Consider the following 12,055-nt stretch of genomic DNA (forward strand, 5'->3'; position numbering starts at 1 on the left):
AGTTTGTGTCCCAGTGACCCCACCTCCCATCCAGCTCCCTGCTTGTGGCCTGGGAAAACAGTTGAGAACAGCCCAAAGCCTTGAGATCCAGCACCCGCGTGGGAGACCTGGAAGAGGCTCCTGGCTTTTGGCTTTGGATTAGCTTAACTCTGGCCATTGCGGCCCCTTGGGGAGTGAACCATCGGGTGAAAGATCCTTCTCTCTGCAAATCTGACTTTCCAATAAAGATAAATAAATCTTTTAAAAAATAATTTGGTATTGACATTAAACATTTTAATTCCATTTCCCACAGGCTTTTTGAAGTCCCTTTGCACTTGGTGAAAACAGAGATGTTGTATTAATGCATAATAGCCAAAATGGTAATAATTATTGTAGTGATGACTAATAACAGTTATTCTGTTTATAGTCTGATATCCAATATAAATGTAATACAGTTTAAATCTGTCAGATTCCCCTTGCTGTTTTGCTGTATCAAATACTTGCTGATGAATTTTACAATGTAGATTACTAATTCCAGGTACACCTTTTTGATGGCAATACAGTCCTAAACACCAACTAATAATTTTCCTATCAAAAAATGTGGGAGATAAGTACTGATACTTATTATTTGAATACTCATATAATGAAGATTTACTTTATTGATTTCAAAGGCGGAGTGACAGAGAAAGGAAAGAGCAACAGATCTTCTATCTGCTGGTCCACTCCAAACGGCTCCAATGACCAGGTGTAGTCCAGACCAAAGCCTGGAGCCTGGAACTCTGTGCAAGCCCCCCACAGAGGTGGCAGCGGTCCAACAACTCAGTCATATTTTGCTTCTTTCCCACGCATGTTTGAAGGGATCTGAATTGGAAGGAAGCAGTCAGGCCTCACCTGCATTCTCGTGTTGGATCCTGATATTGTGGGCTACAGTTTAACCTGCTGTACCACATGTCAGCCTCAAGTGTTCATATTTGGAGTGTTCATTAAGTGAAAACTGGTCATGTCTTGCCAGTAAGAAATCTTGGTTTTTTGTTTTTTTTTTTTAAAGATTTATTTATTTTATTACAAAGCCAGATATACACAGAGGAGGAGAGACAGAGAGGAAGATCTTCCGTCCGATGTTTCACTCCCCAAGTGAGCCACAACGGGCCGATGCGCGCCGATCCAAAGCCGGGAACCAGGAACCTCTTCCAGGTCTCCCACGTGGGTACAGGGTCCCAATGCATTGGGCTGTCCTCAACTGCTTTCCCAGGCCACAAACAGGGAAGTGGAGCTGCCGGGATTAGAACCGGCGCCCATATGGGATCCCGGGGCTTTCAAGGCAAGGACTTTTAGCCGCTAGGCCACGCCGCCAGGCCCGAAATCTTGGTTTTGATTGTATTGAACAAACACTGGTTTTTATGTTCATAATTTAGTTCCTGATTTGCCTGCTCTCTCCATGTCAAACCTCCAGAAACTCATTGTAGTGAGTAGATTATTCCTCAGGCTATATCTGTTTCTTAATTTATTTTCATTTTTGCCCAATGCCAAAGTGGGAGAATAAAATAATGGTTTCATTTGGCTGACTTGTGAAGTCCACAGGTATGCTTTACGTGGGGAAAAAAGTGAGAGCATTGAGTTTGTAAGCCTTTTAGCTGCTGAACGAGCGATTTTCATTGAAGACATTGTTCTTTTGCCAGATTGCCGCAGGAGAGGAGATTCCCTTGAGCCAGGAAGAAATAACCCTGCAGGGCCATGCCTTTGAAGCCAGAATATATGCCGAGGATCCTAACAATAACTTCATGCCGTTGGCTGGGCTCTTGGTGCATCTCTCAACCCCTCAAGAAGACTGTTCCACTAGGATTGAAACTGGAGTACGGCAAGGTAAAATTCAATAAGACCAGAATCTCAGTCTTGCTTAGTTTTTGGATGAGTTGTATCCTTGAGACTTACAGAGATGTTTGACTTTTTTTTTTCCTTCAAAATCTCCAGCCACCAAATGTGCCACTTTTCTTTCTTTATTTTTACTGTTCATCTTTATTGAAAAACAAAGTGACAGATTTTTTTCCCATCTACCGGTTCGTTCTCGCAGATGACCACAGTAGCTAGGGCTGGGCCAGACCAAAGCCAGGCGCTTGGAGCTGCAGTTGGTTCTCCCACATGGGTGACAAGGACGTATGTACTCGAGCTATCATCTGCCACCCAGGCACATGCAGGAGGCTGGATCAGAAGACAGAGGGGGGAATCCATTCCAGGCTCTTGTTTTGTTTTGTTTTTGTTTTTGTTTTAAATTGCAAAGTCATATGCAGAGAGGAGGAAAGACAGAGGAAGATCTTGATTCACTCTCCAGGCAGCCTCAATGGCCGGAGCTGAGCCGATCTGAAGCCAGGAGCTAGGAGCTTCTTTCGGATCTCCCACACGGGTGCAGGGTCCCAAGGCCTCGGGTCATCCTTGACTGCTTTCCCAGACCACTAGCAGGGAGTTGTATGGGAAACGGGGCCGCCGGGACATGAATCAGTGCCCATATGGGATCCCGGCGCATGCAAGGACGAGACCTTCATTGCCAGGCTGCTACACTGGGCCCCCATCCCAGGCTCTTTTGTGCTGCTCTCCTGTACCAACCCAGCCTGTTAAAATATAGGATTTAATAGATTTGTTATTAGCCTTTACTTTTTCCTTCTGGAATAGTTCTTTTTAAAGAATAGCTTGCATTTTTAAAAAGATTTATTCGTTTTTATCAGAAAGGCAGATTTACACAGGGAAGGAGAGACATATTCCATCCACTAGTTCACTCCCTAAATGACTGCAATGGCTGGAGCTGTTCCAATCTGAAGCCAAGGGCCAGGAACCCCTTCTTTGCCTCCCACAAGGGTACAGGTTCCCAAGGCTTTTGGCCATCCTCCACTGCTTTCTCAGGCCATAAGTAGAGAGCTGGATGGAAAGGGGAGCAGCCAGGACTCAAACCAGACACCATATGGAATCCTGGAACTTGCAGACAGAGGATTAGCCAGTTGAGCTATTGCTTTGGTCCCCAAAACAGCTTGTATTTTAAGCAAGGTAATCTTATTTTTAGATGCCTCAATACAAACTTGACTAAGTTGTTTTGTGTGTATTGTTTCTCTTTTTTTTTTTTTTCTTTTTTAACTTTAGTTGCAGAAGTGAATTGGGGTGATATCTGGTATTGAAGACATTCTGCCTTTAAGGGTTGTAAAGTTGTTGAATTACAAGAGAAACTTAGTATGGCTGACATTGTAACACAGTGGATTAAACCACTGGCTATTATATAAGAATTCCATATGGCTGCCTGTTTGAGTCCTGGCTGTTCCGCTTTCAACCCAGCTCCCTGCTGATGTGCCTGGGAAGCAGCAGAAGCTGGCGTGAGTACTTGGGCCCCTGCACTCACATGGCAGATGCAGAAGAAGCTCCTGGCTTTTGATCAGCTCAGCTCTGGCTGTTGGGACCATTTGGAGAGTGAACGAGCAGATGGAGGATTTCTCTCTCTCTCTCTCTCTCACGCTGCTTTTCAGATAAAAATAAATCTTAAAGTTTTTTTAAGAAAGGAAATTATATCTAGGGACAAGGACTCAGAAAAGTTGAGCTGTTGGAGATGTAGTGTAGATACATTCTGAGGACAAATCATGTTGTGTCTGAAAGCCAAATCAAGGAACTCAAATTTTTAATAATGGGAGAGCCATGGCCATGGCTAAGCCACGGTGGGTTTGGTAGGTGATAAATTTTTAACTTACCAGCACAGCATCTTACAGACCAAAGGAGCTGCAGTAATGAACGAAGGAGCTAGTGCGGGACAAACAGCTGATGGTGGGACGTACAAAGGGCATTCAAAGAATGGCAGAAATGCAATACTTTAAAGGACTTCCAGGTTTTCTGTCTTGGTGCTGGGAGAGAGAATCTATTCCAGGAAACTTCTCCCAACCCTCCCCTTCTGTGTCCAGTGTGTCCCTTGTGCATCCCTCAGACGTCACCCTTGTTGTGCATCTGCCATCTCTAGTTCCTTGTCTGTTTCTCCATTAGATTGTAAGACTCTTGAGGGATGGATTCCAGGCTGTGTTTGCAGCACCTTGTTCAAGCCTGGGCCCAGGAGGTGTACGTTATGGGTTGGTGGTTAAGCAGGTAGATGACAGAGCAGATTCCAGTCCCTTGGTTTTGTAGAAGAGGATCTGGAGTTCAGAGAGGAGAGAGAACCTGACACAGTTAAGAAAAAATGCTATTTGACCACACCACATGCTTCCCACTTGGACTGCTTCCAGTTCAGGCTCTTTCTTCTCTAGGACTGTAACTATCACAGTAACCATAGCAGCCTTTCTTTTTTTTTTTTTTTTTTTAATCAGCTCTGCCAGGTCCACACCTTATTGCTTGTACCTTATTGTCCCTCCTCACAACAACCCTGCAGGATAAGGGAATTAGTCTGTTTGAATGGCTGATGAGAGAGGGAGGGCATCGCCAAGGGAAGAAGTGAGTGTCAAGTGAGAAAGTAGAAGGAATTTGCATTGCCTTTGTAAGTAAGTATGGAGCAAATGATTCATAATAGGACTGGGAAAGCCAGCCTGTGAGCCCTGAGTCACCATATGAGGGCCTGATGGTCTCCTGTGGCTGTCGCTTCCTGGGACTCTGGACAGATGCTCAGATATTCCTGAGCTTTGGTCTCCTCCCCGGATAAAGCCATGATAGTGCAGGGGTTGTGAGAATTAAGTCTGAGGTGCATGTGGGAAGGTGGCTTGGCTGTCCCGTTGTGGTCCTTACAGATTTGCTTTTGAGAGCTGACCATAGATTTTTTTTCTCAATTTCAGGAGATGAAGTTTCAGTACATTATGACCCCATGATCGCGAAGCTGGTGGTTTGGGCGGCCGATCGCCAGGCGGCCCTGCTGAAGCTGAGGCACAGCCTTCATCAGTACAACGTGAGTGACCTGGGCCGGTGGCCCTGATGATTCTGGTCAGCATCCAGAGTCAGCCTTTGTCGTCATCAGCCTGGCCTTGGCAGCTTGCTTCCACCAGTTGCCCAGAGGTCTCAAAATAGTTTCACATGAGACATTTTCTCTCAGATCAAAATAGGTGTGAGGGCTTCTTGTTTGCAGTTAGGTTATAGCAACCCAACTGTTAGTGTCGTGGTTACATTTCGGTGAAATCTTATTCATTCATTCAGTAGGTGAGGCCAGCTACACAAGTAAAGCCTGTAATCGGAAAAGTGTTCCATAAAAGGAAAATAATTGTGTCTGGTTTCATCCATTTGGTAGTGTGTTATTTTCTGTAGCACATTTATTGCCATAAATCACAATATTAAAATTTGTTAAGATGTTACTGGTTTGATTAAAATCTTTATCTCTGGCCCCAGCTGTACTGGCTTCCTAGCCATTTCTCAGACACATCCAGTGTCAAGTCCTGTTTTCCTGTCATCTCTTCCAGAAAGTTCTTCCCCCAGCTTGATGGTAGAGCTTCCTGCACAGCCGTGCTCACCCCCCGAGTTCTTTCCTGGGCTACTGCATTTAAAATAGGATGCTTGGCTGTTTTCCATCGCCTCAACCAGCTTTAGTTTTCTTCAGAGCAAGTAATATCAATCATAGAGGATATGAAAAGTTTGTGGGAATTCCCCTTTTACTTTCATTTTTCCACAAACCTCTTCATGTAAGATATTAGTTCATAGCTTTGCTTAACATTTTCCTTATAAGTAAGTTCTGTGAGGGCAAGGTCGCTGGTCCATTTTGTTCCTTCACTGTGACCCCAGGGGTCTGGACCTGAGCCAGACACCTAACAGGTGCTCAGTACATGCCTATGAGACAAATGAAGGGGTGGATGAGTGAAGCCAGGCCCAGGTGGCTGGTTTTAGCTTTGACCCTGCCTCTTGGGATCATTAAGGGTATTTTTAGCTTTTTTCTATTAGAATGGGAAAGCTGGATTTGAGGGTGGAGTGGAGACTCGGTAGGGGTCAGTTGATCCTGCCTGCTGCCAGTGGAGCCGCCCACCTGCTCCTCTACGCTTTTCTACTTTGGCAGAAAGTGCTCAGGAGCAATGCCTCGGTAACTTGCAAATGGATTTCTTGTATGTTTCTCAACATTTAACTAACTGACATCTTTTAAATATCTCCTCCCTGCCTACTTAAAACATCTTATTAGTAAGTCCGTATCCATAGCTGTGCCTGTAGGGATAGTGAGGTTGTGCTTTTTGGAGAGTTTTTTTTTTTTTTTTTTTTTTTTTTCTGAGTTTCACTATTGCTCCATGGGACCCTTTCACCTCCACAGCAGAGATACTGGGGGAAAGGGGCAGGCGTGTTCCTGAAGGTGCTGATCTCTCTACTTACCAGGAACGCGGGGGGGAGGGGGGTTCATTCTCTCCTAGATTGTCGGCCTGCACACCAACATTGACTTCCTACTCAGCCTGTGTGGCCACCCGGAGTTTGAAGCCGGGAACGTGCACACCAACTTCATCCCTCAGCACCACAGAGAGTTACTGCCCAGCTGGAAGGCTGCCACCAAGGAGTGGCTGTGCCAGGCAGCCCTGGGGCTTATCCTGCAGGAGAAAGCCGCAACAGATGCCTTCAGACTCCAGACACAAGGTTAGAATTCGTGAATCACCATTGGACATGTTTGTCCTTTTATTTCATGGATGTTTTTATCTCCTTGTAAGGCAGAGAGAGAGAGATCTTCAATCCGCTTGTTTACTCCCCAAATGCCCCGCCAGGGCAGGGCTGTTCAAAGCCACAGGCAGAAGCTGTCTGGGTCTCCCACCTGAGGGCAGGACTGGAGCACGGGCGGTCTGCTGCTGTCTCCCCTGCCACCCCCAGGATGCATTAGCAGGGATGCAGTAGCTGGGATTCAGCAGGCCCTCTGATGTGGGGCACAGGTGTCTCGAGCAGTGGCTTAGCGTGCTGCACAGCTGTTGCTGTTTCTTGGTGCCACTCTTGCCTGCCTTTACTGCTCTCAGTGACTGATACAGAGCATCCTTTAGTGTGAACGGAGGCTTCTTGCCCATCGAGAGTGCATGCAGCTGAACAAGTCAACTCACCCTTCTCAGCGAAAACACCAGCTCTTCCCATATCTGCAGCAGCTCCCTTGGTCCCAGATAGAGCCCTGGCAGCTGTCAATTCCCTTGTGAGTCATTTGTGAGTTACCTCTTCCTCTCTTTCTGCATTCTGTGACTTCATGTATGTCTACCTGGAAATATTCACACATCATCACATTACAGACTCCGAACACAGGGAGGCCCGTGACAGGCCCAGGACTGCTTCTGTTCTGACAACGTCTTCCTGCCTTTTGTCCCTGGAAATTCATGACCTCTTCAGGTAGTCATTATAGTTTCATGATGGTGAAACTCTCCATTCGAGTTATTGCTCTTAAGCCTGCATTGTGACACAGCATGTAAAGTTGTCGCCTGTGTTGCCGGCATCCTGTATGGCCTCTGGTTTGAGTCTAGGCGGCTTCATTTCCAATCTAGCGCTCTGCTGATGTGCCTGGGAAAGCAACAGAAGATAGCTCAAGTGCTTGGGCCTCTGCACCCACATGGGAGACTGGCTTCAGCCTGGCCCTTAGCCAGCCATTTGGTCCTTATGGGGAGTGAATCAGTGAATGGAAGATCTTTCTCTCTCTGTCTCCCTATCTCTCTCTCCTTCTTTCTCTCATTCTGTGACTCTGCCTTTCAAATAAATCTATAAAAAATTAAAAATAAGATGAAATCTGAATTGTGTCAAACTTTCTCCAATATGTTTACTATGCTAACTCTGACATTTGGCACAGATTAAAAAAATTCCGTTTATATCATTATTATTAGAACTATTATATGCTATCCTGAGTTATAATAGGATCCTATTTTTGGAATCTTTAGTTTCTAGATTTATTCAAGATATTTATGTTGAATGTTTAAGAAGTACATCTATGGCAGCAGGCGTTTGGCACAGACAACCACATCCCATATTGAGGTGCCTAGGTTTGGGGCCTGGCTCTACTTCTGGTCAAGCTCGAGTCCATGGGCCCCTGCTGCCCACATGCACAGCCCCAAGTACTGCAGGCACTTAGGAAGTCAAAACAGCAGATGGAAGATTTCTGTGTTTCCACCTTTCAAATAAATAAAAGCAAATAAACAATTTAAAAAAATGTAACTCTGATGGCAGGCGTTTTCCTGGTCGTGGAGCTGCCAGTTGGGATCCTCACATCCCATCTCCGAGTGTCTAGGTTCAGATGAGGCTCAGCTCCTCGTGCCAGCTTCCTGCTAATGTGCAGCAGTGATGGCTTCCCTTACATGAAAGACCTGCACTGGTTCCAGACTCCTAGCTTGGGTCCCTGGCCCTTGGTGTTGTGGGTGTTTGGTGAGTGAATCAGCTGAGGAGAGCTCTTCTGTCTTACCCTCCGCCCCACCCCTCAAAGAAATAAAAGGTTTTCAAGTATACCAGAGATTTATGCTCTGTTCTCATCTTGTCCTCTTACATTAAATGAAAAATGTATCCAGATATACCCTATGTGGTATTCCTGAGTCTGAACTTAACATTTTTAGAATGTTTTTGGGGCAAGTGTTTGGCACAGTAGTTAATATGCCACTCCAGACACCCACATCTCATATATCAGAATAAACTGCTTTAGTTTAGTGCTGCTGAAACGCCTGGATTTTGTCCACGGAGAATGTGTAGCCAGGTCCAGAATGGGTCTGTGCCAATAATGTGAAGAGCTGACCAGGTGGAAGTAAAAACAGTGAGGGTTAGAGGGTTGGTGACCTGCAGTCCATTTGCCCTGTCAAATGGGGTGAGCCCTGTGTCATCTATGTCATGTGAGGTGGAAAGCTGAAGGCACAACTACTGTGAGTGTTCAAGAGAAACTGGGATTTTCCGCATGAAATTTCCTGAGATGTAAATTAACATATCTAATTAAAACACTGAGAACAAAGAAAATGCATTTGAGCTGCCAATTTTAGAACCTGTGTTTTATGCTTTTTTTTTTTTTTTTTTGCTTTTGCAAGGCATCAGTTTAGCAAGCTTGACATTCATAAATTTGTTTTTGAATTTTAAATTCTTTCTAGATCAATTCTCTCCATTTTCACTCTGCAATGGAAGAAGATTGAATGTCGGGTATACCAGAAACATGACACTTAAAGATGGTAAAAACAGTAAGTAGTGTTTTTGCTAAAGGAGAAGTGTGAGCCCTAGATGTACAACATCACATGAACTTGAAAATGAAGATTCAGCTGGTCATGACCAGGCAGTTACCTTTTTTGAATTTCCCAACCTAACCATTGGGAGAAAACATGCTCCAATCATAGAATTGTCTGTGAGTAATACAGTTAATTATATTCACTTTTCTTCTTTACACTTTTTTCTGTATTTTGTAAATATTTTAAAAACGTGTGATAAAGAAAAGCAGCAAAACAAATAAAATATGCCAGAGTGTTAGCCAAGTTACTGCTGGGTAGTAAGATTTGAGGCAATCTCCTTTCTCCCCAGTCTGTATTTTTCTTTGCTTTGTAATTTTTCTGCAGTGAGAGCACATTCCTTTTTTTCTTTTTTAAGATTTATTCATTTTATTATAGCCAGATATACACAGAGGAGGAGAGACAGAGAGGAAGATCTTCCGTCCAATGATTCACTCCCCAAGTGAGCCGCAACGGCCGGTGCTGTGTCGATCCGAAGCTGGGAACCTGGAACCTCTTCCAGGTCTCCCACGCGGGTGCAGGGTCCCAAGGCATTGGGCCGTCCTCGACTGCTTTCCCAGGCCACAAGCAGGGAGCTGGATGGGAAGTTGGGCTGCCGGGATTAGAACCGGTGCCCATATGGGATCCCGGGGCGTTCAAGGCGAGGACCTTAGCCGCTAGGCCACGCCGCCGGGCCCGAGCACATTTGTTTTGAAGAAGAACAATAAGCCCACTGTGCCAGGGAGTGAGGATCACCCACTTCCTAGGCAGTACTGGAGGCAGACGTGAGTCACTGAAGAGCTATCATTTATTAAGTGCCTTGCCACATTTAAATCTTCACAACCCTTCAGTGAGGGAGAGTCACTGTCAGATGATGAAACCGAGACCTGGAAGACGCAATGAGTTACTTAAGGACAGGTGGTGGCTAACCAGAATCGACACCAATTCTTTTTGACATTGATGCCCATGCTCTTGCCACCATTTTCCTAGTAACAAAATTGATTTTTTAATAACCAACTGATCTGAGTAGGCTCAAGTCAGAAGGCACTTCATGGACAGGTGGCTGGAGCAGTGTCCCCATGGCAGCAGGATCCTGTTGTAGTCCATGGACCATATCCCTTCTGCTGCAGGATGACCTGCACAAAAGCCAGATGGGCACAGTCAGGGCTGAGAGTGCCAGATCCTTGCAGACTCCTGTGGGCTCAACACTACTAGGATCAGAAGCAGTCTAGCTCCAGAGGCCTCTTCTAACAAAAGTTGACAGCAGAGCTCTGTGTGTGTGATTATCATTCAGATGGGCATGGATCAATGGATCATCACCAGAGCCCTGCAAAGTGTTTTTGAATTATACAACATTTTAATTGGAATTTAATAAAGATAATTGATTTAAAAATAAATAGGTAATTGAAAAGCCAGTGTGATTGCTATTCACTTATTTGGCCATATCCCATTATAACAACCCACGTGTGAGTGACACAACTTTCAGATGTGTTACAGTGACTACAGCTAAGTAAGGCAGAATAAACCAACTAGGAAGTCTAAGGACCTAGATGCATTTATAAATCCGAAGCAGAACCAACTTTTAGTGACTGCATAGAGAAGGAACAAATATTTTAAACGTTTGATACTTGAAGAATGTTATGACTTTGGTACTAGTAGTTATGTTTCATAGAACTGTGCCCAACCCGTAATAATAGTGGTAGTAATAATAACAAAACTGAAATGTATTGAGTATTTGGTTCATGTCAGATACTTACTCTATCAAACCTTTTCCAAGATTACTTCAGTTTCAGAGCCAATGAAAACAAAGTTATTGTCATCTTTATTATTAGTGTCAGCTTTATAAATTACTAATCTTGCTGAACCAAAGTCAAGAGTTAAAGAAATTAGTAATTTTCCAAAAAGTGACATCACTTTTTGTATTAATTGAAGGAAATCACAGTTTGGACCCATACCCCATGGATTACATGCTTAGCTAATACTACCCTATGTTAAGCTTCCAGACCTTATTACATGTGTAAGAGGAGGCTTAAGGGACTCTTATGGGGGACTAGAGATATTTGAATATGAGAGAAACATATTCAATGTCCCACACGAAAATAAAAATGTATAGAGCTTTCCTGGCAGTGTCCTTATAGTGCTACCAGTATTCATATCAGTTCAAGGCTTTCCATATTTCATAAGTCAGAGCCAATCTGGTATAACAGGAAGCCTTTTCTCCTAGGAGTTAGGACCTGTTGACCAGAATGAAAAGGGTTAAAGAAGTTTCCTGCATTTAGTACAACTTTTCAGAAAAGATAAATATGCTGAGTTAATACGGAGAAGAGGAAACAAATATGTCATCATCCCTCCTTTTTTCTCTTGAAGAAGTGTACCACTTCAGACTATTGTGTATTGGGAAGATAGGGGGCATCACGGGTGATACTGCCAGCCCTGGATATTATGGACTTTTCTAGATGACTTCTGCAAACGTTTTTGTTTTTATAGTTTTTAAAAATAACCAGTGAAGAAAAAAAATCACTCATAAGCTAGGATAGAGGAGAGAATTAAAAGAAGGTGTTTTGTTATTGTTTTGATTCTATTTTGTTTTTGTTTTTTTTTTTTAATTTATTTTATTTTTATTACAAAGTCAGATATACTGAGAGGAGAAGAGACAGAGAGGAAGTGGAGCTGCCGGGATTAGAACCAGCGGCCATATGGGATCAAGGCGAGGACCTTAGCCACTAGGCCACGCTGCCGAGCCCGATTCTATTTTGTTTTAAATTATATTTTAATAGACAATTTTTAATATTTTGATCTTCATATGTAGATATCATATACTATGTACTTTTTTCTTGAAAATGAGAATGTTAATGTTATATGACATGGTATTCATGGACATGATCATAAAGGGAGAAAAGAATATATTATACTGTAGAGGATTTCGTGAAGATAATATTTATAACTGTATACCACATAATATGACCTCC

General features: G+C 43.8%; 1 protein-coding gene across 1 annotated transcript in view; it reads left to right on the plus strand.

Annotated features, from left to right (window-relative positions):
• MCCC1 (methylcrotonyl-CoA carboxylase subunit 1) overlaps nucleotides 1-12,055 on the plus strand; it is an 82,042-nt gene that overhangs the window by 60,694 nt on the left and 9,293 nt on the right. Inside the window, exons 11-14 of the mRNA XM_058662214.1 lie at nucleotides 1,659-1,842; nucleotides 4,767-4,876; nucleotides 6,312-6,528; nucleotides 8,979-9,065. Of these exons, the coding sequence (XP_058518197.1) occupies nucleotides 1,659-1,842; nucleotides 4,767-4,876; nucleotides 6,312-6,528; nucleotides 8,979-9,065 (598 nt within the window). The remainder of the gene's footprint in view (nucleotides 1-1,658; nucleotides 1,843-4,766; nucleotides 4,877-6,311; nucleotides 6,529-8,978; nucleotides 9,066-12,055) is intronic.

This window comes from Ochotona princeps, chromosome 3 (assembly GCF_030435755.1).
Source record: "Ochotona princeps isolate mOchPri1 chromosome 3, mOchPri1.hap1, whole genome shotgun sequence".
Classification (NCBI taxonomy): domain Eukaryota; kingdom Metazoa; phylum Chordata; class Mammalia; order Lagomorpha; family Ochotonidae; genus Ochotona; species Ochotona princeps.